The sequence below is a fragment of the Anopheles moucheti genome, chromosome 3 (assembly GCF_943734755.1).
Source record: "Anopheles moucheti chromosome 3, idAnoMoucSN_F20_07, whole genome shotgun sequence".
NCBI classification, from domain to species: Eukaryota; Metazoa; Arthropoda; class Insecta; order Diptera; family Culicidae; genus Anopheles; species Anopheles moucheti.
Genome location: NC_069141.1, coordinates 42,947,717 through 42,973,284, shown reverse-complemented (window position 1 = coordinate 42,973,284; position 25,568 = coordinate 42,947,717). Strand labels below are relative to the sequence as shown.

Below are 25,568 nucleotides of genomic sequence, written 5' to 3'. Positions count from 1 at the left end.
TCGAATATCGTAGCACAAACAACTGCTTACTCACCACACCGATTGCTTCCAAAGCGAATAGCACTGTGCCGAAGAAGAGCGCGAAACCGCTCATTGTGCCGACTTTGTCGCGATTCTCGAACGAGATGGGCTCGCGGAAGATGTAGTACAAGATGATGCCGAACGAGACGAGCGTGACAAAATTAGCTACCGTCGAGAATGGTGCCAATGATTTCAGATTCCTAACCTACACAATGGGAGATCCGGTAACAGTCAAACGACGAATTAGTACGTGGTTTAGTGCAACGGAAGAGGCAGCTCCTGCAAGTGGCTACAGACCCAGTTGATCAGGATGAGTGGCAGAAGAATGATCAGCATGTATAGCCGCACATCGGTATCGGTGTAGTAGTCAGCAATGGCCTTAATGTTAGACGACACAAACACAACGTACACGCAGCAAGTACCGAGCTGGTAGATGAGCAGAAACACGTTTACTCTATGACTGAAAAGGTAGATGAGGGAAGGAGAGCAAATTGTTAAATTAAGTAACGGACGTCTACTTCTATGAAATTACTTACATTATTACTTTAGATAAAGTGTTGTAGACAACGGTGAACGTATGATTCGTTTTTGTTTATGTCACCTGACGTAATGACGGTGACAGTTCGGTGACGGGTGACAGTGCCGTTACGGATCGCGTGTGCGCCATCGATTTTAGGGATTCACAGTCGAAACCCGCCAGCGAAAGGACGTGTAATTTTTTAACGCGCACCCAAGACAAGCCGCGCATCCCGAATTACACCTCTAGCGAAGCCGAACTACACCCGCGCCAAACCGAACCACAAAACCAAAACCGGTCTAAGAAAGTGCTCCGCGAAAGACGTTAAGTTTGAAGTAGGAAATAAAATTGGTTTAAGAAACTTGCAAAATTTGGTGTTAATAAACGCGTCCGCGGTGGTGAAAACGAAATTGAAAAGAACGTTGCGTTGCAACATAAAGGTTTAAGCGCTTCCGGTCCTTCCAGCAGTGCAGTCTGCGTAACGGCCGGATAGTTCAGGCTCGGCACTCGTTTCCGCTTGCACAGCTCGTGCTCTGCTTTAATATCCTTTCTCGGTCACCAACGTTTCGCTGTACAGCCGCAACAGAAAATGGTGACGTCGCTTGAAGCGGACGCCTGGTCGTTCGAGAACTGACTGACGGTGCTTGCTCGTTCATTCGGCGCGCTTCGGTCGGCTGCAAAAGGCAGGAGATGTCACGCACACTATTACTCAAGCTATCGCGGCGATTGTGGTTGTTAGAAAGCGGCTCGTAGTGTTGATAGCTTATATGGCACATTTTATAATACATCCACGGAGTCTTATCACTATTTTTCGGCAATACGGTAATGCAATAGAAAATAAGCAAAACATTGAGAACTGTCTACTACGATAATAGGTTTTGTTGGTATAAAATTTTAACCATTCTAGTGTTGATTTGAATTGATGCCCATTAGACATGTTCTCCGATTGCCTACACACAGCCGCAATCTTTTTTTTCAGAATGAAGTTTCAACCACATCTAATAAGTGAAATCACCGTTATTTAACGCTGAAAGACGTTTAAAAACTACAATAGTAATCGATATTTTTTTGAATTTTTTTCTTAAAAACAATTATTTGGAAATTATCACAAGTGGTTCAGCTAATAAATAATAAAAATAAATAAAATATTAAACATACGCACTTGTACACATACATTAAATTGCACGAAGGAAAAAATTGATTTTTTTTTATGTTATTGCTATTGGAAATTAATTTTTTTGCTTAAGAAGCGTTCGATTCGATTAATTAGATCATGTTCAGAAGTCGAAATATTTTTAAGGATACACATGTAGTTTCAGTTTAGCTTTTTCATTATTTTCTTGGATCTTTCATTGCAAAACCCTATCCTTTTGGATACAGATTATAATTTTATCACAAGTTAAATCAAAATATAATCTGTTAAAATACACATTTTGGACTTTGAACAGATTGTCGTCTTCTTCATTTCGTTGATGGGCTGCAAAGAAGCGTGAAGGAATTTTTTTACGACGACTGAAACCTGTTAGGAAAGCAAATCCTGCACTATTTGACAGTTCTATTTGACAGTACTATTTGACAGGCAACATTGAAATATAAGCATTCAGAAATTTACAATCGAAGCAACCATACGTCGACTAGCTAATATAAACCTTTGACAACATCGAAATATAATCATTCCTATCAAAGCAACCATCTTACACCAGCTTACATGATGGAACGCTGTTTCTGCTGTTGTGAACGTTGCAACGCCTGTTTGAATTGGCTGTCAATCCAGTACTGCTGTCCAAAGTGTTGCAACAAAACCCAAAAGGAGGAACCTTTGGCAAAATTGGGGCCGGCACTAAATGGAAAAACATCTTTCTACGGTTTGGACACAATGGAAGCTTGTTTCCAATCGTGTCGATTGTGCCACATTTGCCGATTTCGTTGTATCGATTGCGCACACCAAATGAGCCAGAAGGAGGAGTCCACATCGACCAGCTCTTACAGCTATGTTCCTCGTCAGATTATATTTGCAACCGCTCCAACGACCAGACCTGTTACCCGTCGTCCGTGGCGTACCGGTCGTCCATCCCACGGTCCCAAACCCGCCTCCGTCATACTGGGTTCGACTAAAGAGAAAAGTACGAATGACATGAAACGGACGAATCTAAATGGAAATGACAACGACGAATCTACCAACCAGCCGACTTCCGATGGCAAAGATCGTGTCAGTGACAGTGCACCCGTTTCGCGGAAAAAAACGGTCGGCTTCCGTACAGATGATCCTGCAAAAGAACAACAACATGATCACAAGCAGAAAACAACGCTCCACCAACGGAAAGAAGCACAATCCAAAGCTCCCGGTGTACGTGGTGGAGTATCGAACCATGCGAAAGGTGACGCCACCTCCAGGGCAGCTACTGGACCGGGTTGGACAAATGTGACACAAAAAGGAGGACCATGGAAGAAGGCGGGTGCCGGTGGGCCGGAGACTACGAACACTGGACCGGGTTGGAAAAATGTGACACAAAAAGGAGGACCATGGAAGAAGGCGGGTGCCGTTGGGCCGGAGACTACGAACACTAGACCGGGTTGGAAAAATGTGACACAAAAAGGAGGACCATGGAAGAAGGCAGGTGCCGGTGGGCCGGAGACTACGAACACTGGACCGGGTTGGAAAAATGTGACACAAAAAGGAGGACCATGGAAGAAGGCGGGTGCCGTTGGGCCGGAGACTACGAACACTAGACCGGGTTGGAAAAATGTGACACAAAAAGGAGGACCATGGAAGAAGGCGGGTGCCGGTGGGCCGGAGACTACGAACACTGGACCGGGTTGGAAAAATGTGACACAAAAAGGAGGACCATGGAAGAAGGCGGGTGCCGTTGGGCCGGAGACTACGAACACTAGACCGGGTTGGAAAAATGTGACACAAAAAGGAGGACCATGGAAGAAGGCGGGTGCCGGTGGGCCGGAGACTACGAACACTGGACCGGGTTGGAAAAATGTGACACAAAAAGGAGGACCATGGAAGAAGGCGGGTGCCGTTGGGCCGGAGACTACGAACACTGGACCGGGTGGGAAAAATGTTACCCATAAAGGAGAACCCGGGAAGAAGGCGAGTGCCGGTGGGCCGGAGGCTACGAACACTAAAGTTCGCATATCGGTCACGAACGCTACAGGGTCTGGGCCTGCAGCGAAGGGAAGCAAACCTACTGGAAAGGGCAGCAAGAAGTAAATCACACCACAACAGTTAGTGTTTCGTTTCGAAGCCTCGATGCCGTCAGATGGCGATACTGTTCGGTTTGTTGCGTATTTCTCCAACATGTCCGGTTAATCGCAGCCATTCTTATACACCAAAAAAATAAATATTTTACATCGAATTAGTGAAATGGCAAATATCACACATGTACTTTGTTACACCAGTCATGTAAATCTGAAATGTATTAATAAAGGATGAAATTAAAGATACTAAAAACAAACATGAACATGTTTTTTCATTAAATAATGTAATAGTTATTTTTCTGCATGGTTCTAATTTTAAGAAGCGTTTGTGCTACAGATTACAGCTACAGTTAAACAAACACGGCTTTAGATTCGGCACATTCAGCTGCCAGCAGTTTCAGCAGTAGTAAATGTGGAGGGGAAAGATAATTTCACGGATAGTGCATAATTTCGTAGTGGAAATTAACGTGAACCTCGTGACAATTCAACAGGGTACGGTGACACACATGTTGCCATTATGACACCGCTTTGCACTCGTCAACAATTAAATGATGCAATAATGAGTTGGAGTGCACCCTTTAGTAATATGTTTTCATTTTCTTAAGAGAAGGTGTTCAATAGCTCGAATTTCGGATCGCGAAACCACGTCTGAGCCCAATGAGTGCTTGTCGAAGAGTCCTCTTTATTAATCCTTTTTATGATTTTTCGTTTGTCACTAATACTATTAGCTGCTATAATTCATGCCATAATTCCCAATTGGCAAATCCTAAACATCCCGACCACCATAAAAATCTTACTTTTATCTACTTCTATAAGTTCATTGATTAATATTCATGCAAGTTCAATTATCTTCTGTTCTGCTTATTTCACTAGTTCATGCAATTATCTTAAATTTTCTGCATCTTAACTGTTGCTCTCGATTTCCTTTTTGCCTGCTTCAATTGGTACAATACATATTTTTGTTGCAGGTCTTTTTACATGATCTGATTGAGCCGTTCGTAATGATACTACTCGCACTACATTATCCTTTCCGGGATGTACATTTGTAATTCTAGCTAACGGCCATTTTGATGGCGCCACGTTATCTTCCCGGACTATTACCATCATTCCTGGTTTAAGCTCTGTAGCAATCCCATTCCACTTTGTCCTCGCATTCAGTTGTTGCAAATACTCCTTATGCCATCGGTTTCAGAAATGTTGAGCGCGTTGTTGCGTGGCTCGCCAATGATTCAAACGATTTTCTGGGACGTCCTTCATGTCGAGGTTTGGTAGCTGCTGCATGTTTGATCCAGTTAAGAAGTGCCCTGGGGTTAGCGCTTCTAGGTCCGCAGGATCGTCGGACATCGGCGTGATCGGTCGCGAATTCAAACATCCCTCTATTTCAGTCAGCAAAGTCGTCATGTCCTCGTACGTCAGCGATGTGTCTCCAAGTACACGTTTAAGATGAAGCTTCATTGAACGTACCGCTGCTTCCCACAGTCCACCGAAATGCGGAGCACGAGGAGGAATAAATCGCCAGGTGATACGACTCGAGCTGCTCCACTCTTGTACCGAATTCTGAAATTGAGACGACTGTAATAGTTTATAAAGGGCGTTTAACTCGTTTGCGGCACCCTTAAAATTGGTTCCGTTGTCCGAATGCATCTCCGACACTAGTCCTCTCCTCGCGACAAATCTCCTTAAAGCCGCTAAGAATGCTTCTGTGCTGAGGTTTGAAACCAACTCTAGATGTACCGCCTTGGTGACGAAACATACAAAAACTGCGATGAAGGCCTTAATTGGTGCTGCCTTCCGATGACTTCCTTTGATGAAGACAGGCCCACAATAGTCCACACCAGATATTGAAAAAGGTCGAGCCTTCATGACCCTTTCTGCTGGTAATTGTGCCATTGGTTGAACAACACTCGATGGCTTGGCCTTGAAGCATATCACACACTCACGGCACACCTTCCTAATAGTCGTTCTCGCGCCAAGCACCCAAAAACGTTGACGAAGTACGATGGCTGTTAACTGCGGTGCTGCATGCAGTAACTTTCGATGATAGTGTTGCACTAACAGTTCTGATAGCTGATGCGTCTTCGGGATAACTATCGGATGTTTCGTCCAGTCGCTCAATGATGAATTATCCAGCCTCCCCTTCACTCGTACTAAACCATGGTCGTCCAGATAAGTGGCAAGCGTTGATAATGGTGACTTTCCAGGTACTCGATCACCCTTTCGCAACTGCTTTATCTCTTCCGAAAATACTTCCACTTGAGCCAACCGACTTATGCGAATTTCAGCATTTAATATCTCCTCCGTTGACAGACTCGTAGAAAGCTGCTTTCGTTTCGATTTCATCGCCGTCCCAAATCTCATACAATATGCTACAACTCGACATAGAGTAGTGTACGACGATATTCGCTTGAACAAATGTTCACTAAACATTTTCTTCTTTTCTGACGACTCAGTTGATGCACTGGCTGCAGCTCGCTCCTCTTCAATCGCTATTGTAACTATCTCCGGTGATGCTCCTGTCTCAGGTGGGTCCGGCCAATTTTCTTCATTTAGTGCCAACCATTCTGGCCCCGACCACCACAGCGAGTTCTTGCAGAAATCATCTGGATCACAACCTCGTGACACGAGGTCAGCTGGATTCTGCAACCCAGGCACATGTCGCCAAACGCAATGCTTTGTCAGGGTCTGGATCTTAGCTACTCTATTGGCCACAAACGTCTTCCAGGTATGCGGGGACCCATTTATCCAGTGCCAAGTGGTCATCGAATCCGTCCAGATGAAACATGGTGCTTCTTGCAGCTGTGCATTACGAATGAACTGATACAACCGACTCGCCAAAAGTGCTCCGCACAACTCCAACCTCGCGATCACCAGTTTTTTCGATAACGGTGCCACCTTCGACTTTGATATGATCAAACTGATATTGAATCCTTTCGTAACTGAGCCGCTTCGAATGTAGACACACGCACCGTAGCCTCGCTCGGAAGCATCACAAAAAATGTGATATTGCCAATTGGTGCCCAACTTCGGGTACCGTGGAACGACAATGCCATCCAACAGGTTCAACTTGCCGGAGAATACACTGTACTCTGATTGGATCTTCTCTGGTAGTTCTGCATCCCACGACCACGTTCTTCCATTAGGCTCCTTCAGTGTCCATAGGGTTTGCATCAGTAGTTTCCCTTTCATCTTGATCGGATCTAAAAATCCAAGAGGATCATACATCTTGGCCAGGTTGCTCAGCACGTTCCGTTTCGTAATCGGCTTGGATGTATCTATAACCGGTACCCGAATGCTGAAGACATCGAGGTTTGGCTTCCACACCAGTCCTAACGTGCCAACACCTGCTCCTTCAATATTCACTTCTTCGCTCACAGCTAGGTCTTCTTTCGGAACATCTTTCAAGGCATTTGCCGCATTCGAAGCCCATTTTCGAATTCTGAAGCCAGCGCTACCAAACATCTCAACCAGCTGACTCCGAATCTGTTGAACTTCTTCTTCTGTATCAGCACCACTAAGAAGATCGTCGACGTAAAAGTCGTTGTACCAACACATAGCCTTCGGATGGCTTTCTTCGTGATCTTCGAATATTTTCCGCAATGTTCGAATGGCCAAATAAGGAGCGCAGGCCGTTCCGTACGTTATGGTGTTCAATTGGAAAGTTGAGACGTTTTCCGACCCTTCTTTGCGCCAGAGGATGCATTGTAGATTTCTGTCTGCCGGTGACACTAGAACCTGCCTGTACATTTTTTCCACATCGGCAACAACCCCTATTCTTCTCATCCTAAAACGAAGAAGAATTGATACAATATCATCTTGTAGCTGCGGACCGTTAAGAAGGATGTCATTCAATGATGTTCCCGTGCTGGTCTTATGCGAGGCATCAAATACCACGCGGCACTTTGTAGTTGTGCTCGCTTGTTTCAACACCGCATGATGAGGTAGATAATAACGACTTCCCTCCATATGCTCCTTTTCAGCGGATGAAACTTCGGTCATGTGACCCAGTCGAAGGTATTCTTCCATGAACTCGCTATATTGCTCCTTGAGTCTGTTGTCTCGTGCCAAACGCCTTTCTATTGATGCAAATCGTTTTACGGCACCTTGCATGGAATCACCTAGCCTTTCCTCGTACTGAGGTATCTTGGGGAGTTCGACTACATAACGTCCAGTTTTCTCTCGTGTGGTCGTGTGTAGATACCACTGTTCCATAGCTTCCTCTTCGCTGGACTGAACTCTTTCCTCCGGTATGTTTTCGAGCATTACTAGTTGTTCCATGGCTGCATTTAGATTTTCTTCCGATAATACGCAATTAGCTAGTGTAACCGAAGACTCGATGGAACCCTTACATACTTCACGTCCACTAATTACCAAGCCAAGTTTCGTTTCTAAAAGCATGGGTAGATGTGGTGTCAATCTTAGTTGTCCTTGTTGTAACAACTCTCCGAATATTTCTGCACCAATCAGTAGGTCTATCTTCTCTGGCTGGTTGAACCCTGGATCTGCTAGCGGCAAGTCTTCTGGAATTTTCCACCCTTTGATATCGATGTATTGCGCTGGGAATCTCGCCGTAACCTTCGGAAGCACCAAACACTCCAAACACGCTGCATACGATGAGTTACGAGATTTAACGTCTACCGACACCAAGGTTTCCACGTTGAACACTGCCGCTCCAACACCAGAAAGTGGTCTCTGCACCCGCCTTTTCTTCAGCCTTAACTGTTGCGCCACTGCTTCCGAGATGAAGTTACACTGCGAACCTTGGTCGAGCAGTGCTCTTACAGGAACTTCTACTCCCCAGGAGTTACTAATTAGTACTTGCACTGTAGACAGCCACACCATACTTTTCTTGGTATCACCTCGGGCCATGGCATTGATCATGGTGACTTGCTCCTTGCCCCTTGTCAATCGACCTTCTTGATGGATACCGTGGCTATTACTGTTCAGCTGTGATTCCGATGGTTTTCTGCACATTAAAACGTGATGTCGTCCCTTGCAAATCTTGCATCTTTCTCTGCTTCTGCAAAACCGAGCACGATGGTTTCCCTTTAAACAGTTGAAGCACAAGGTGTCCGATGCTATAACTCGCTGTCGCTCATCTAGAGACATTTCCTCGAACTTCGAACAACTTGCCAAGGGGTGATTTTCGCTACATAGTGAACACCTAGCCATATTTTCTCCTCGAGCTTCTGCCGTACATGCCATTGCGACCGCTTGTGAACCTCTCGGCTGACTGATACGCCCAAGTGCCTTTCCAGATAGTTTACCTGGAAGACTAGAAGACACATTATTAGAAGTTGCACTTTTCGTATTACTTGCCGATTTCGTGGTGATAACTCTGATACTATGACTCGAAACGTTGTTGAACATCTTCGTCTGCTTCTCGAGGAATTCTATCATCATCTTGTACTTGTCTTCCGTCGCATCGGCTGACGCCCTCTCCCACTCCAGCAACTGCTGCTTATCCAGCTTCAGCATGGTCAATGCGACCAGTGGTGTATCCCAGTGAGTGATTGGTTCCTTAAGACGTTCCATTCCTCTAACCAGACGCTTGATCTCGTTAACAACACGCGTAAGCTCTGATACGCTATCCGACGTCATCGGCTCCAGGTGCACTAACGCCTTGAAGTACTCTCGCCTGGTCACCTTGGAATTATCATAGCGATCCGTTAGGGCCTTCCATGTGCTGGCATAATTGCCGTCGATCAACTGCACATGGTCAAACTGCTGCGCTGCTTCCCCCTTCAGTGACGCTAACAAATACTGGAGCTTTAACACGTCAGACAAATCGGCGACATCATGCACCATCGATGTAAACCTGTCTTTGTAAGTGAGCCATTGCGTTATTTCACCACTGAATGTCGGTAATTCCATCTTTGGCAATCTCACTCGCGACGCTCCGTGTAAAGTTTGCGACAAGGTACTGTTCTCACCGAATCGGACACTCGTGTCCAGACGTGTAATATTCTCCTCGGCCATTTTGTTGTTCAAAAAACCCTTCACTTGGTAGTACTGCTGGTAGAATAACTCACGATCAATTCGCAATTGCTCCGAATCACAATCATCATTCTCGACCAGAAGCTTATCTCGAGCCACTTCAAACGCCAACTTTGCATCTTCTAAACCTTGTAACCGTGTCTCTATTTCTACACTATGCACTAATGCATCGTACTTCGTGATGAAATTAACGAAACCTTGTATAATACTCGCTCGATCGTTGTAAGTACGCGTTAGCTGTTGCAGAATCTTTTTTTCCTTGGTCGCCATTTTATTTTTTACAATTTGCGCGCCTTCTAGCAGCGATGGTGTGATGTCGTAAAAATGACGCTATCGGCACTCACTAGCGATCTCCTTATTGAGTTACACCTTACTGAGTTACCCGTGCCGCGCGGTAAACTAACACTGATGTCCACCCGGCCGTACAAAATATGAGAACCCCACTCACGGCACTCAGTGTTGCAGCGTTTCTCCTTTTTTTTATATATGTTATACCTCGCTGACCATCATGCTGTTCTGTCGCACGACAGCTTCTTTCTTTTTACCTTTTTTTGACAGTTCATTTGACAGTTCTTGTTTGTGTGATCGGCAATAGCAGTGCAAACAAATTTGCGTGAAAAAAGAAGTGTTAAACATAGTTAGGTAAGTTTAGTTTGCCAATGTTTCGTCGTTTCAATGTTTTTTAATAGGTGTGCCGCATTTGACGATGATTCCATTTGGAAAGGACTAATAACCGGCCCCCGAAATGGTATAGCATCTAGCAGCAGTACCGCAGTCAGGTAAGATGCCATTTGTTTATGCGGTTGTTTGTTACTTTATAAATTAATTTTAACATTCTTTCCAGATTCGACCAATCACCAACGGTTGCAGCGAAAAGGAGCTAAACTAACTTTAGTTGATTCAACCTGTGCTACGAATGCGTAGGGATCCTAGCGTATCATTGTTTTCGTTTGTGATCTACAATTTAGAACGCCTTTGCACCTTCCGCACATTCACATACCGCAATATTACAAATTTGTGAAAAACAAACTATGTATGATTAATAAAACTAAGTTGTATTTACATCGTGAAGACATGGTAGATCAATTGAAGGATTGGTATGAAAAAGGGCGAAAAGAAGAAGAGAGAATGAAGAGTGCAAATAACGAGAAATAATCACTCACGGCACTCAAAGTCACTCACGGTCACTCAGAAATGTGTTGCACTAATGCTTAACGGCTATCTTCCTTTAAGCCTTCGTTAAGCAAAAGTTAAGCAAACGAGCGACGCAACTTCGTGTCGCGGGGCAACTGCTTAGCAACACTATTGGCACCTGCTAAAAACGAGTAGCTCACGCGAGTTATGCTACGTACACTGATTACCGACGCTATCACTCAGCACGATAGTAGTTGTAACTAGTTGAAAGTTCAACGGTCGATCTTAGTGGCGTCACCTTGGTCATTCACCCGATCGTGATCCTCCACTGTTGCACTTACGATTCCATGACGGTTCGAACCGATAAAATTACACGAACCTCACTTTGCAGACCGTGGATAGCGCACAGAATGTTCCAATACGATGCGATACGATCAACCTTTACACACCAACACACTGCCAACTTACACGAAAAACTAGCCCAAGCACGATAGCGTCGCTGGCACGCACTCAATCACACTGTCCACGTTATTGTGTGTCCCGCAGAATTTCGATTCCTTATCTGTGACACTCGATTCCGTATGGTAGCGAGCAATAACCGCAGTTAACACTTTCACCTAAACTGCTCAAACACGAAATACTCAGGCCAAATATTCTTGGCGCCTATAGTGTAACTCGCTCGCGAGACGCCTTCGACAGTACTGCCATATCCAACAACGGCTACAGACGTTCGCGAAACTTTCCGAAATAACCACTCTTACAAATTCAATACAATTCTTCAATATCAAAAGATCCGGCTCGAAGGACCATGTTCAATAGCTCGAATTTCGGATCGCGAAACCACGTCTGAGCCCAATGAGTGCTTGTCGAAGAGTCCTCTTTATTAATCCTTTTTATGATTTTTCGTTTGTCACTAATACTATTAGCTGCTATAATTCATGCCATAATTCCCAATTGGCAAATCCTAAACAGAAGGTGAATTAGTATTGAAGTTGTCGAATAGTTGAATTTAATAAAAGTGTGTTTTAAAGCACGTCTGTTTCAACGAGAACATAAATCTTCACTGTACTATACCTATGATACATAGCAAATTTGAACTGAAAATATTTGGTAATTATGCAAGTCAAGCGAAAACAGCAAAGGCTTTAATAAAGGTATAACAAATTATGTTACCTGGTTTTTTACATAAATTCCAATTTTAATGATAATTTGGTAATTGGTAATGGTAATTCTTAATATTTCTTTTCAAGTTTTGTTTTAAATTCTGTGGTAACCTAACCTTAAAGTAATCTTTTTTATTTTTATATTTATATTGCAAGTTGTTTTCTCTTCTTTTAGCTTCTTTTTATACTTTATGAGCTATTGTTTTGTTATTTATGTAATGCTAAACGTTACAGTGATTTTTATTCTTTTCTTACATCGTTCCTCATCCGAAATGCTGTAGATTTTCTTTCTTGGTGAACTGAATTTACAAGTCCTATAATAAATTGTCTTTTTCTTCATCTTAAAACACTAATCTAACCGTATTAATAGTCTGAACAACAATTTCGTCAAAAATAAGTGGCAAACATTTTCCGATGAAAAACTGAACAATTTACACTCTCGCTCACCAAGTTTCTTCGAAAGTGTTGTGTCTTCTTTTGAGGTGTCCGAGATGATTTGGTTAGTTTACATTAACACACTATTACTATAGACACAAACTTTATACATAATTTATTTCAGTTTAATTGTACACGCACCGCCCGTAACACACCGAACGCTAAGTCCTTCTGAGCCCACGCTTCGCTCCTTCTGATTGCGCACCAAGCCGATCCTGCGGTCAGCGCCCTTCGGGTACTCACGCACTCATCACACGTGACAACCATAGCCGAGCGGCTGTCAGTGCGTGGCGCTAGCAATCAGGTTGGGCCATAACAGAAAGGAAGAGGAAAATTTTGCATATGGAAAGTGGAAAGTTACTACTACACAAATTTTTTGGGGCCCCGACAAGGCGAGGCCTTAGGCGACCGCCTACCGTTTGATCCGTCGCTGGCCAAAGGAAAACAGCAACGGAAACTAATTGCCGGAGGTTCGGAGCTGTTTGTTTCACTCTGGTCGGAGCTTATCCTTGCTGAAGAACCGTACGTGCAGCAAGCGATCGATGATCGAAGTCAATATTCAGGCCAGGTTGACTCCGATCGCCGATACCAAATGTGCGCAACTGGTAGTTGGCGGGACGGACCTCTTGATGAAGCTGGCGGGCTTGTCGTACAGGTGTACTAGTAGCGCAGCCGGTCTGCACAAGCCATCGTGCACTGCCGATAAAGGTCGTGCCGATAAAGAAGGAGTTTGAGTACACTGCATACTTCTCTTGCGTAGCCGTGTAACCGGGCCGATATAGCTAGTCAAATAGAAACAAATGTTTTATATAAACCAGGAAGATATTTTCGATTATTTTTTTACCTTTTAAATTAGTTTTTGTGCTATAGCACAATTTATAAATTAACTCTGCTGTTAATTTCGCCAGGAGCCTCTTGTGGTACTCTTCGGGGCCCTCTCTAGCCTAAGGAAAGGGGGCCTATGTATACACCTTTTACTACTACACACATTTTTTGGGGCCCCCGACACGGCGAGGCCCTAGGCGACCGCCTAAACCGCCTAATCCGCCGCAGACTTCAATTGTTCTTCGGTTAAAACTGCGAGTTCGGATTCTACCACACTCTTATTCACGCGGCAGCTAAATGACACATAATCCTCCAGCCTAGTCTTTTGTAGTTGCAGACACTTAAACCGTTTGCTCACCTCCGATTCACGGGGACCAAAGAGCGATTTTAACTTGCTCACCCTCTCGATAAAATTAAAATCTTTGGGTTTTTAGCTTCGTGGCGATGATTTACTCGTTTATTGCTAATTTTTACCTCCTTTTCGGGGAGCACACGCGGTGCGTAGTGGTTTCGAACGTAACGACGTGCTGGACGTTAGCAGGAGCAGAGAGCGAAATTAAGCTCGCCAACGTTTTTATATCCTGGTGCAAACGTGCACCACTAGCTGTCCTATTCTAATTCTATCTTTTGCCCTGTCTCCTAATTCCCAAGGATCTTTTCTCCTGTTACGTCTTGTTTGCGCCAGGTGGCGTCCTGGTCGCTACAGGTTTATTCGGCAGCACATAACTCGTATATCGTTCGTGCTCGGGTAAACCAAGCTTCCTCAGCAGCAACCGCACCTTCCCATCGTCTTCCAGCTTATGCGCATCCTTCTCAAAAAGGTCTTCGTATCGCGTAAACCATCCGGTAAAGGTTACGCGCTTTCACTTATCTGCTCCACATTGCAGCGTGCAGTTTGCCAAATTTATGCTATGAACTTTTCTTGTTGCTTCATAAACGTCTGTTGCTGCTCTTGCATAATTAATTGTTGCTGCTTAAAAAGTTCATGAATCCAACCGAATTCGGATTCTGATCGCTTTCTCGATGGCTGCTGCGCGATGGCGGTCCAGCATCACTATTGTGCGTCTGCTGAGTATCTTCGTTGCTATGCATTTTTTTTTTACTTTTTGCACGTTTTGCACGTGTGGTTTCTACGGTAAAACACGATTAAAACAGAAATCCTCGTCGCCACAGTTGGATCTTGTGAAGTTATAAAACTATATTTATTACACAACTATTAAGACCAATTTTGACATGACACGATACACACAACTTACCGGCTAGGCTGCTAGGCGAGAACAACGCATTCTCCCTAACCCAGGCACGCATCCGGTCTCCTAACGATCATTGTTCCGTAGGACACACTCACTACTTCGCGTCCAGGGGCAGGCAACCTCGAATGTAGTATCCAACATCGTGTTTTCATTAAGTCTTCTGGGTCGTAGGAGTTTCTGAAGCCCGTAGTAAGCACGATTCCCCCGTAACAGTTTGCTCTGGATTTCGATGCTTAGGTTGTTATCCTAAATTATGATCGTACCAAGGTAGTAATACTTCATAACCACAAGATCGCCACCGTCAACTCTTCTTTCCAGACAGGCACTATCACGGTCAGAATCTTGAGCAAGCAGGTACTTTATCTTCGTCGCATTAATCCTCCATCTAATCCTTAAGACTTATGTTTCAATTGGACACCACAGATGTCCGTCCGAAGATGTCGATGTCATCCGCGATTCCAAGGTTTTATAATGAACGGGTTAAAATCGTCATGGCTTCTCATTACCTTCCATAGCTATATTAAACAGCATACAGGATAGTTCGAATCCCTGCCTCAATTCGATATAAGGTATCGCAGGTAATTTTGTCAATGTATTGAAAGCGCGTAGGGAGCTGGTGCTCCCCGCATTTCTGAAGGGCCTGCTGCAGAGTGAAAATTTGGTCGGTGGTGAATTTTCCTCCAACAAACTCACCCTTTTTGTGCCCTGGGTGTATGAGACCCAGCTTCCACTCTTCTGGTAGTTTCTCCTGTTCTCGAATTCCAACGAACAGCTGTTGCATGATGACGGCAAGTCTGACCGGGTTCATTGCTGCTTGCTAATTTATTACATTGATTGTTACTCGATTCGTTTGAGGATTATTAGATCTAGTAAACACGGAGAGGTTGACGAGAGGACCATCTTTTGTTTCGGAGCCTGCGTAGTTGTCTCAGGCAGTTGGATACTTCAACCTGAATATAACGTTTGCTAGCACCCGTGGGATAATCCAACCTTTTCTGTCGTGATTTTATTGGGCACGGAAAATGAACGAAATCGCATTGAACATTTGTTTTCAACCAATCAGTATGTTGTTCTTTTCGTTTTTGTTTTATTCAATCGTATGAGATGTTTTCGGTGTGTACATGGTAGACGGTTTTGCTGCCACGCCGTTGCAATCGGTCGCATATAAGAAAACAGCTAATTTCAATAGTGTCCTTACGTTCAGAAGGATTCTATGAAAATTATACCAAAGTTACCGAATGTTTTAAGACGGCGAAGACGTTGTCTAAATAGTAAATTTTGTAAGGTACATCGTCAGGGAGGAAAAGCGTCTGGTTGGGTTGCTTGTCCCTCCCCTGCAGTTCTCTACCGAAACAATGGACTCCTCGGATGTGTCCGTCTTCGATTTTGTTGTTTCGTTGCATTCTCTGCATCTTTCTCGCCCTCTGCCATCATTCTATTGCTCAGGTTGAAAAAGACGGGGAAGTGAGATCGATCGTTTCGTCGTAGGTCGTTTGCGTTCGGTTGTATGAGAATGTTCAATTTTTAGTGTGTTTATGTTGATTTGTGAAGATGCTTAGTGGTTCTTCGTCGTAGTCCATGCCAGAGTTCCTAGCCTCTCCAAGCAGAATTGCAATTAATCAAAGTCTACCGAAGCCTGCTGATCGACCGTATCCTGTCGGAAGGTTTCTACATCGGCCTGGCTGTCGGCATGAATGATCTTAGCCTTGGTACCGGGCTGTTCGTTTTGTTCGAGAAACAAAGAACAAATGAGGGTTAATAAACTTTAAAGATGGTTAGCTTCTCCAGCAGCTTACCTTCGGGTGCATCAGCACAAACGGAAGCTCGGCCGCTAGTTCTCCTCCGAGCGCACCCAGGAAAAGTTTCACCTTGACGGCGTACGAAATGATAATGCCAAACGCATCACGCTGGTCCGGTTGAGCCAAGCTGTAACATAATCGTTCAACATGCATTAAACAGACAAATAAACGGACAACTCTGCCTACTTACAGTGTAGTCGAAGCTAGACATTGTTCCTGACGCTTAATCTGGCCGTCCAGGGCCACACCACGTCTCTGCTTGTTGGAAGAGAGCAGCGGCGTTAGATACATCACCTTCTGCAGGCTGGAACCGGGCTGGATTGGGCAGCCCTCGCTCGTCTCCAGCGAAGCCACCGTGTTGCGGTAGCTACCGTTCTGGAACAGCACCACATCCACACCCTGCTGCACCATCGCCTTGATCTTCTTGACCATTTTGTTAGAGTTGTTGCGTATGCAGATGTTAACGCCTATTCGCTCACCGTGCAGATACAGCTGCTTGTCCAGCGTAACTTCCAGCTCGAGCTCGCCCGGGCTCAGCATAAAGTCCTTGCGCACCACAGTGCACGGCTGCTGGCCCTGCTTGGTCGGTGCGAACTGGATCTTGCGAATGCCGAGCGTGACAGTGCTGCGACGGTGCGTACGATCAGTTTCCGAGTCACCGGCAAAGATCTTCACGTAGTACGACACACCGCATGGATCGCCATTGTCATCTTCGCCCTGCTGCAGCGTCACCGATGATGGGGCATTCGGCGACACGTTAAACGTGAACGGGATGGCATTGGGGCCGAGCTTCTTCAGCAGCCGTTCCTGCAGCTTCGTTTGCTCCTTGTCCGACTTTTCCGGACGTGGGTAAATCTGTTCCGAGGCGAGACAAAGCTCCTTCTGGAAGTTCAGTCCCATCACCTCGTCCTCTTCGCGGCCGTAGCGGAAGCTGCAGACCACCTGGCCGAACACCTTCCGGTTGTCGCGGATGTATTCGTCGTCCAGAACGACGATGCCATCTAATCAGATAGTAAAGAAAGTAGTACTGATCCGTTGAAACATCTTGAAATTTGGTAATGATATAGAGTATGGCAATCCAATTTAGTTAACCTACATAGTAAAATTTTGAATAGTTACAGTAGTTTCGAAAGAAATTGTGGAAAATTTAAGTTCAAGAATGGTAGTTACAAGAACTAAAGAAAAGTATTGAATTTTCTTTGAACTATTTATGCATTGTTATGAAAATTTTCATGTAAAACAAACTTAACTGAAAATCGAAATTACAGAAACAAACAGAACAGAGCGCAAAATACACGAACCTTTACTATGGACTCGTTTAAAATAAAAGTTCCATTTCCCTGCCAGATTTTAAGTGAGAATTTCTCACGGAAACTTTAAAGTTTACGGCCTATCTGTCTCAAATCTTAGATAATGATCGAACTTTGAATATGTCAAAAGTATCTTATATAATACTCCAGTGAATTATAACTATACCGAATAACGTTAATGAATCAAACACGATTGATTTGAATGGTTTAATAGGAATGGTTTTATAACCATCTGCTGTGCTGCTTTTGCATGACGAATCTCTAGGGGGAAAATTATGTCACTAGCCACCAACGACAGGCAAGCCTGAAATACACACCGATCGGTTCAACGCCGGCAACGTGGTCTACGAAGTCACGCTTGCCCATGTACAGCGTAACTTTTCCATTGGGGGCACACTTCTTGAAGACTTTGAAATTGTAAACCATCTTGATTTAATGCCTTTTCTACGAAAGTTGAAGCGAAAAAAACACAGACACACACAAGCACACAGAAACAGCAGCGAGTTGTAGTTCCTGATGTGGTATCTACACTTTCACTGTTGGATGCGTACAGTCGTTTTAAACTCAATTGTTTTCGCAAGAACTGGTTCGATATTGCGGAAAGCTGGACACGATTTATGAATGTAGGGAAGTAGCTTTGTTTGTTTTTTTTTTGTTATTTTTATCTATGAAATTATATGTATGATACGTGTCACCACCAGCGGAGGGATCACAACCGTCGTTCCTGTTGATGAACGCAAACTGAATTAGATGCCGATGGGTCGGCCACATTTATACGCTTTCGCACGATTGCCTGCTTCAGGTTGGTGTGTTGCGTTGCACACATGTTCATGCTGATCCAATTACGCGTGGTCCGAATCCTCCCATCATCCTCGTGTCAGCACGGTTTGGCGTGCGTTCATCGATCGATCGGGCACCGTGGCTGCATCCGCCTGTAGCCTGTAGGCATAATCGTTGAATAAGTGTCGTGCTCATGGTTCCAGTACCATCGCTTTTTCATTGGGCCGATGGTTCGATTATGAACGGTCGCATCGTCATATCGCCTTTTTGCGTTTCCGTCACTACACGGAAACACAACGATGTTTTCCTTACTGATTCTTTCGAACAAGTTTTCCATTTTTCTTTATTTTTGGCAACATATTCTCAACCTTCGTGCATATGGATACGTGTGAGAAATGTGCACTGGACACTCGTGGCGTTCGCTCGCTTGGTTAGTATCACGTGTAAGGTATTTTTTTTGGGCATTAAGTTTGTTGTCGTCTGCGTTTGAACGAAAGCCTTCGATGAAGAAGAATTTAATTTGGGGTTTGATGGGTTTTTTCTGTTGTGTTCTATCGCACATTTGCAAAATGTCCCGGATATTGGAGTTGAGAAGTAACTTATATTTATTACTTTCATAATAAAAACAAAGAACAAATAATTTTGCTAAATGTGATGCACATAATGATGGAGACGCATGGTGTTTCATACTGCAGAACAAAGAACACGCGTTCGATAAACAATAATGCGGCGTAGTACTGCTAATTACTGGGCAGTTTATTATTGCTTTGGTCCTTGGTTTCATAACTAAGTTTTAACCAAACGAAGAAAACTATCAATCGTACGGATAAAACGATTGAAAGTGATATTGGTGCTGGCGATGAATCTTCGAGTTCAATTAAGGTAATGTGATCGCATCGATTTCTGGCCCCATGCATCACACTAGAACAATTCACGACGTACGGTAGAAACACGTGACTAAGCGGCCGATCGCCAGACAGCATCGAGGCGGGGAACTTTTGCGATTGAATTGTGGGTCGTCATTTGCTGGTCGTCTTTAAGTTGAAAGATGTCGTTTGCTTCGCGATGGCAAGAGTAGGGTTTCACGCGTGACAATCGCGACGCAAGGTTGGGAATGTTTCTTGCTAATATTTTCTCGGTGTCATTGGCGTCATTGATGTTACACCAAAACAACACTACATACCAGTAATTACTCGTAAGCTGTGACCGTGAACTTTAATAAAGGTGTGTGTGTGTGTGTGTATTTCTAAGAACGTTACTGGTAAACCTGGTCATTACCAGGTTACTGGTTTGTTGACGTATTTCACTACGTCGTTGGTGATGTGCAGCAGTTCTTGTAACTGAAAATTGTATCTGTAAGTATAACCTATATAACCTACATATGTATCTTTCATATCGCCATGTATACTGCTCAGGCAAGATAAATTACGTGATTAACAAAATTACGATTGTATTACTGAAACATTTAATTAGCCTTCCAAACAAAAAGGATTAGACTGTATTGTGGCAGCTGATCGGAACTTAAGCAAAGGCCGCGCAAAACATAAATATTTCAGATTTTTTAAATTTTCCTCTATACATATCGATCTTTTGTCCCTTCAATTTGGTTTCAAAATTATTGTATGAGTCACTCCATTTGAGGTTTGGCTTTGAAGAACCTAATGGGCGTATTTAGAGGACAGTTGGGATTGTAATGTTTTGGAATGTTTATCTTTAAAAAGCTCATCTATTTTCGTTTCTTTGCATGATGTCGAGATCAAAACAGTCAACAAATAATTGTGCATATTTCTTTCGCGTTATACTTACCGAATTCCTCATCAATACACCTGCACTGCGCTCCATGTAACCGGCAATTAAGTTCAAGGCAGCCAATTAAGCTCGAGAGCTTTGGAAGAAGAAAAAAAGATTCATATACCAAGGACAAAACACACCTAACTTACCGAAATTCCATCGGTTTTAGTATGTGTAAGGATTATTTCGAAGTATACCAAAAGCAAAATCACAGATTCGTATAATAATAATAATCATAATAATATAGTTCTTTATTTTGTCTTTCTCGCGGGTTCACAATCGGTTCGAAATTAATCTGAACGGAATTAATCTGCCGAATGGCGGATATAGGAGCGTCTTTGCGACCAACCGAAGTTCGACGAGTTGGAATGTCACAGAGGTGGACGATTACGTAAAACACGGGAAGGGATGTACAGAGGAATGGAGGCGAGTAAATAAGGAGTATCGGTGTGTCCTCACAGGAGAGTGGCAATAAAGTAGGGTTGAATGTGGGAGTGGCGAACTTCCAGGTAGTCAAGATTAAGCAGCCGATATTTATACTTATGTTGAGACAGAGGGGAGGGCAACGCACCTATAGCAAACCTGGTGAACGATCTCTGCACCCGATCACTAGGAGTCTTCGCTAAAGGGTGACCCCATCCCGATCGGTCCGCACATCCTGTAAAAACACAAATGTGGTTAAACATTTCTTCCTGACGATTGTTGCAGAGTATACCGAGCACCACGGACAGAAATTAGTTATTGGATTCTTTCAACATCCCTCAAACAAAAAAGGTCACTCTATGTGTCGAAAGTAAAATATGATTTTATTATAAATTTTCGTTTCTTACATTCTAAGTCTCTAGATAACTATTGAAGGCGTTACGCTTATTTTTTTCTATCCTTCTCATTATTGATTTTCCTGATTATTTGCTCTAACAAAGATTTCGCTGCATTCATGAGTTTAATTGAAGTATATTATTCAGGATTCGAGTCGTTTCTACTTTTTCTTATGTATTATAAACATAATAGCTGTCGTCTTTTTTATGCTTTCTACAAGTCTTTTAAAATATTTTGTCCTTAAATTAAATTTTAGTTCCAATTAACCATTTTGGGATCCAGTCATTGTATGCGAGACTTATCATCGTATTTTATAATCTCTATTATATTAACTATCTTGTACGTTGAATGCATATTCAACGCATCCTATCGCTCGTAAACCATGTCTTTTTACCTACACTAATTTTTCGCAGACGCATTTTTCTTATAAGTATAAAAATATTGTTTAAAAAAATGAGTTAGTATTTATTTGATGTTCGGAAAGCTCAAAATGGGATAAATGAAGGTGTCGTTTCGTACGCAGTTTGCTTGTCGGTCGTGGTGATGACTTCTTCTGGTGCTGTTTATCCTTTCGCTCTCGATTGCTTCATATTTCTGCGATGTGATAGTAGATTTGTAGAAGAGTTCCAACACGATACTGTCATTAACCAATGGAACCACACATTTCGTGCACTTGATCGCTCTTTTAGTAAGATGAATTCCGTTCGCTATTGACGTCGACTGTTGCCCAGACAGGTAGATGAATGGATAAAATGAGACCTGTAGCTGTTATCGTTGTCGATTATCGTTTCGGTGACTAAATCATCGAGAAAGAAACCTTTCATAGTGGAATGCTACCAAGATACGATCTTGTGAACCATCGATGATCCATTTTTTATTCCTGTTTGTTAACTATGCTATCAATCGTTTCCAAGCTTTCGGCATCGAAATCGGTACGTATCGTATCGATTGAAGACGTAAAGGACTCTATGACCAGCTCGGCAATACTCCCGATGTGAAATGCTTCGGTGCCGTGTAGTTTCTCGCCAATGCTGCAATTGTTGTTGAGCATAATCTTTTAATTGTAAATTTAACTGGAAACATAGGTGTGCAGTCAATTGCGGTGCCTCTTAACTAAAGAATTCGTGTTTTGTTTTCTTCGTTAGAACGGCCTGGTCGTATCGACTTAGTTTACCACGTACCCGGATAGTCGGTCCTTGGCTACGCGGGATTGGACATTTCTTTCAGTACGATATGTTCCGTTCGCTGTTGACCTCATGTTGCAAAGACAGAAAGATCAATGAATAAGATTAGATCAGTAGCTGCTAGCGTCAACGGTTATCGTTTCTGTTGTCTGTTTGTGTAAAGACCGGCGTCGCTACCATCATGTCACTGGGCCGCTCCGTAAAGAATTCGTGTTCACTTATATTTCAGGATATCAATCCACTTCGATTGCATTGGTCACTTTGAAAGGTTTCTTTGGAGCATGTAAAGTACCGTCGCATCCCATGTCGTTGCCAGCCTGAAGTTTTTCTCATGTTTGAATCAAAAGTTTCTGTCATTGTTTGCTTCCGTTTGAATGTTGATCTATACTCATCTGATTCCAATGAATCCATCTTGAATGGTCTGAAATACGCTCGTTGAAGTCACTGAGTAGTGTTTTACCTCGAGATAAAGACACTATACGTGTCTGATATGGTACTTTAGCGTGTTTAGAAGGTTTGCTTGTTCTTTCACAGATGGTTTCAAACAGTGTATCTTCGCAAAGTCGATTCACGTCCTCCGCTCAGGTAACATAATTATTTTTCGCATTGTGACATCATCTGTATTTGCAGTAGACCAACGGATTTTCTCAACTATAGCTCGATGTAGATGAAGACTATTGCTTGAATCCCGTTCATTTAACACTTTCAGCGATACAGTGCTCCAGCGATCTCCTCGTGTTCCACAGCAATTGCATAAACTTTCAGTTTTATTCGACGATACCAGTGGGCAAAGTTGACATACAATCGTCAAGTTTGAAGACATCGGGAATATTTGCGTTATTGTTCGTTCAACAGCGTGTTGGGGAAGGATCCGTAATATCTTATGGAATACATGCTGCCACTTTCATAAAAAAATGTTCATTATTCTCATTCTTCGCACAGTTCTTATTAATCAATCAATTCAGCTCGCTTCTGAATATTGTGCCAACGTGCAGTATCCTTAAGTGTAATGGTAGTTTTCATAATTACTCTCTTTTTCCAGAATAAAATAGTTTGTATTCTTTTGCTTTCTCTTCTTAGACCTAGTCTTAAGTATCCTTAAGTGTAATGTTAGTTTTCATACTTTTTATCTTTTTCCAGAATAAAATAGTTTGTATTCTTTTACTTTCTCTATTTAGACCTAACCTTTTTCTTCCAGACCTATGTTTAGTTTAAGGTGATTTATATTCCATTCGCAATCGGAATTCTTTTCGTTTGAATGTGTCTTCCTTTATAGTGTTTAAAAAATGAATGCATGGGTTCCGGTAATCAATTGCGATCATGGTCTTCAAAGTGGGAATAGCCTCTAACGAATACTGAAGTACGTGAAGAAAATGCCTGGCTTATGCTTTATCATGAAGGCGCTCGTCAGCGATACAATAGACTATAAAATATATTTGATAAAACCAATAAACCATTTTTTTTATCGTTAAGATGTGCTATATTTCTATAAGCCGTGCTCAATTCGAAATCGAACAGCTAATACATAAGTATTTCTGTGATCAACTCTTATTATATTGCATTAAAACGTATGAATAAACTTCAAATGGTACTGATATTTGTCAAGTTTAATGCAACTTTATTAGTGACAACTGTTTCAGTGAAGTAAATATTATGGACCATAGTAAGCTAAGAAAAAGAGGGGAAATTATCCAAATAATTAAATGATGGATATAAATTGCAAAGAAAAAGAAAAAAATAATATTATAGACAATATAATCGAAAAGAGCAGTAGGAGAGATCAAGGCTCACAAATGTTCTACATCGGGAAAAGTCAAGATACATTAGTCTCCAACGCAGAAGCAAATAGGCAGGAGCCCAAGGAAACAAAACAAATCAACATTGAAAAAGACTTCAATCTCATGAAAGATAGTTAATAAAATGACTTTTACAACACCTATATTAACAAGTGTTATTAATACGTATTCAGATTTTAAGAATCAATTTATGATAACAAAAGACGCTTCAGATGTGGCATGCGTGGCTGATGAAGACGATATACCGATCGTATTCGCGAGCAGAAGCTTAAATAGGCTAAATATAAATCTGTGTGTCAGATTAATCCTGTATCAGCGAAGCAACCACGATCAGATGGATCTGGTATTCAAGGCCAACAAATCCTGCATCTAGGAACAGCAGACAAGCATCAACTTGGCAGTCGAAACTGTGTCGTGTGGATTAACAATCCGCAGATTGACAGCGTAGGAGTTCACGAAAAATTCTATCAAGGTAGAATTAATCGTATCAAACAAATAACACTAAGGTTGGGTAAAAGGTAATTCAAATTCATCCGAATTTGAAGGACAAGTAAGTATTCAATACTAACGACAGCTAAATTAGGGGTCAGGCATAATTAGCTTAACCCAAATGCCTTATAAATTTGTTGTAAATCCGAACGGCAATTGCCGAATGTGTGATAAAGTAGACACATCCGAAGAGAGCATGTTAGAATGTTCAGAATGTGGTAGATATTTTCATCTCGATTGCGTGAAGTTAACACGTAAACCAAGTGCCAGTGATTGTTGGATTGGTCCCAAGTATAAAAAAATAGCTTATTAGATTAATCGTCTCAAAAGCAGTCAAGCACCATGTTACGAACGCGAACAAACGTTACGGAAAATAGTTAGAACCTTGAGCGAGCGTACAGCGTTAAAAGATGTAAAATAAAAACCAAAAAGGAATAGGATTACCATATCCACATATGGTAACTATTAAAACATTACCCAAACGCGAAGGCAGCAACCGTAAGGCACAAACTCAAGGACCCTTTCAAGTGGCCTGAAATTGTAGCATCGTAAGATTGCCTAAGACGCATTGGCGGGCAAAAGGATAGACGGAAAAATGCCCAACGGACGGGTAATAAATATTAAAATATGGACTTCTAACATTACGAAATAAGTTCAAGTACAGCTTTCTAATAACAAATATGGCAAACAGATGGGCACATTTGATGATGCAACCGTGAGAAACTTGTTCTGTCCTTTTTTATCTCTCATCTCAATTCAACTAACAAATTGTCAACACATGAATTTAGTATATGAGCAGGATATTTTTTGAATGGCGTGTTACAAACATTTGCGTAACCAAGCACAGAAACACGCAGTGAAAGTGCTCTCGTTACCGAAGAGAAGTGCCGGTGCCAGCAAAGACTACTGAGGAAGGCGAAACCATGGTTCAAAAATAATTTTGACCAGCGGGATCTAACGAGGCAGGAGCCTCCAACGAAGGAAGAAACTACGAACGAAAACATGCGGGACGAATAAACATCAACACTACTGGACAGCGATTAAAGGATTA

General features: G+C 42.7%; 1 protein-coding gene across 1 annotated transcript; it reads right to left on the bottom strand.

Moving 5' to 3' along the window:
• Positions 1-15,545: 15,545 nt before the first annotated feature.
• Positions 15,546-18,383, bottom strand: LOC128300373 (arrestin homolog). The gene is made up of 4 exons (XM_053036401.1): positions 17,976-18,383; positions 16,539-17,349; positions 16,346-16,475; positions 15,546-16,266 (listed from the first exon to the last, which is right to left on the bottom strand). The coding sequence occupies exons 1-4, from the start codon at positions 18,082-18,084 to the stop codon at positions 16,165-16,167; spliced, it is 1,152 nt and encodes a 383-aa protein (XP_052892361.1). The 5' UTR covers positions 18,085-18,383; the 3' UTR covers positions 15,546-16,164.
• Between the last annotated feature and the right edge of the window lie 7,185 nt (positions 18,384-25,568).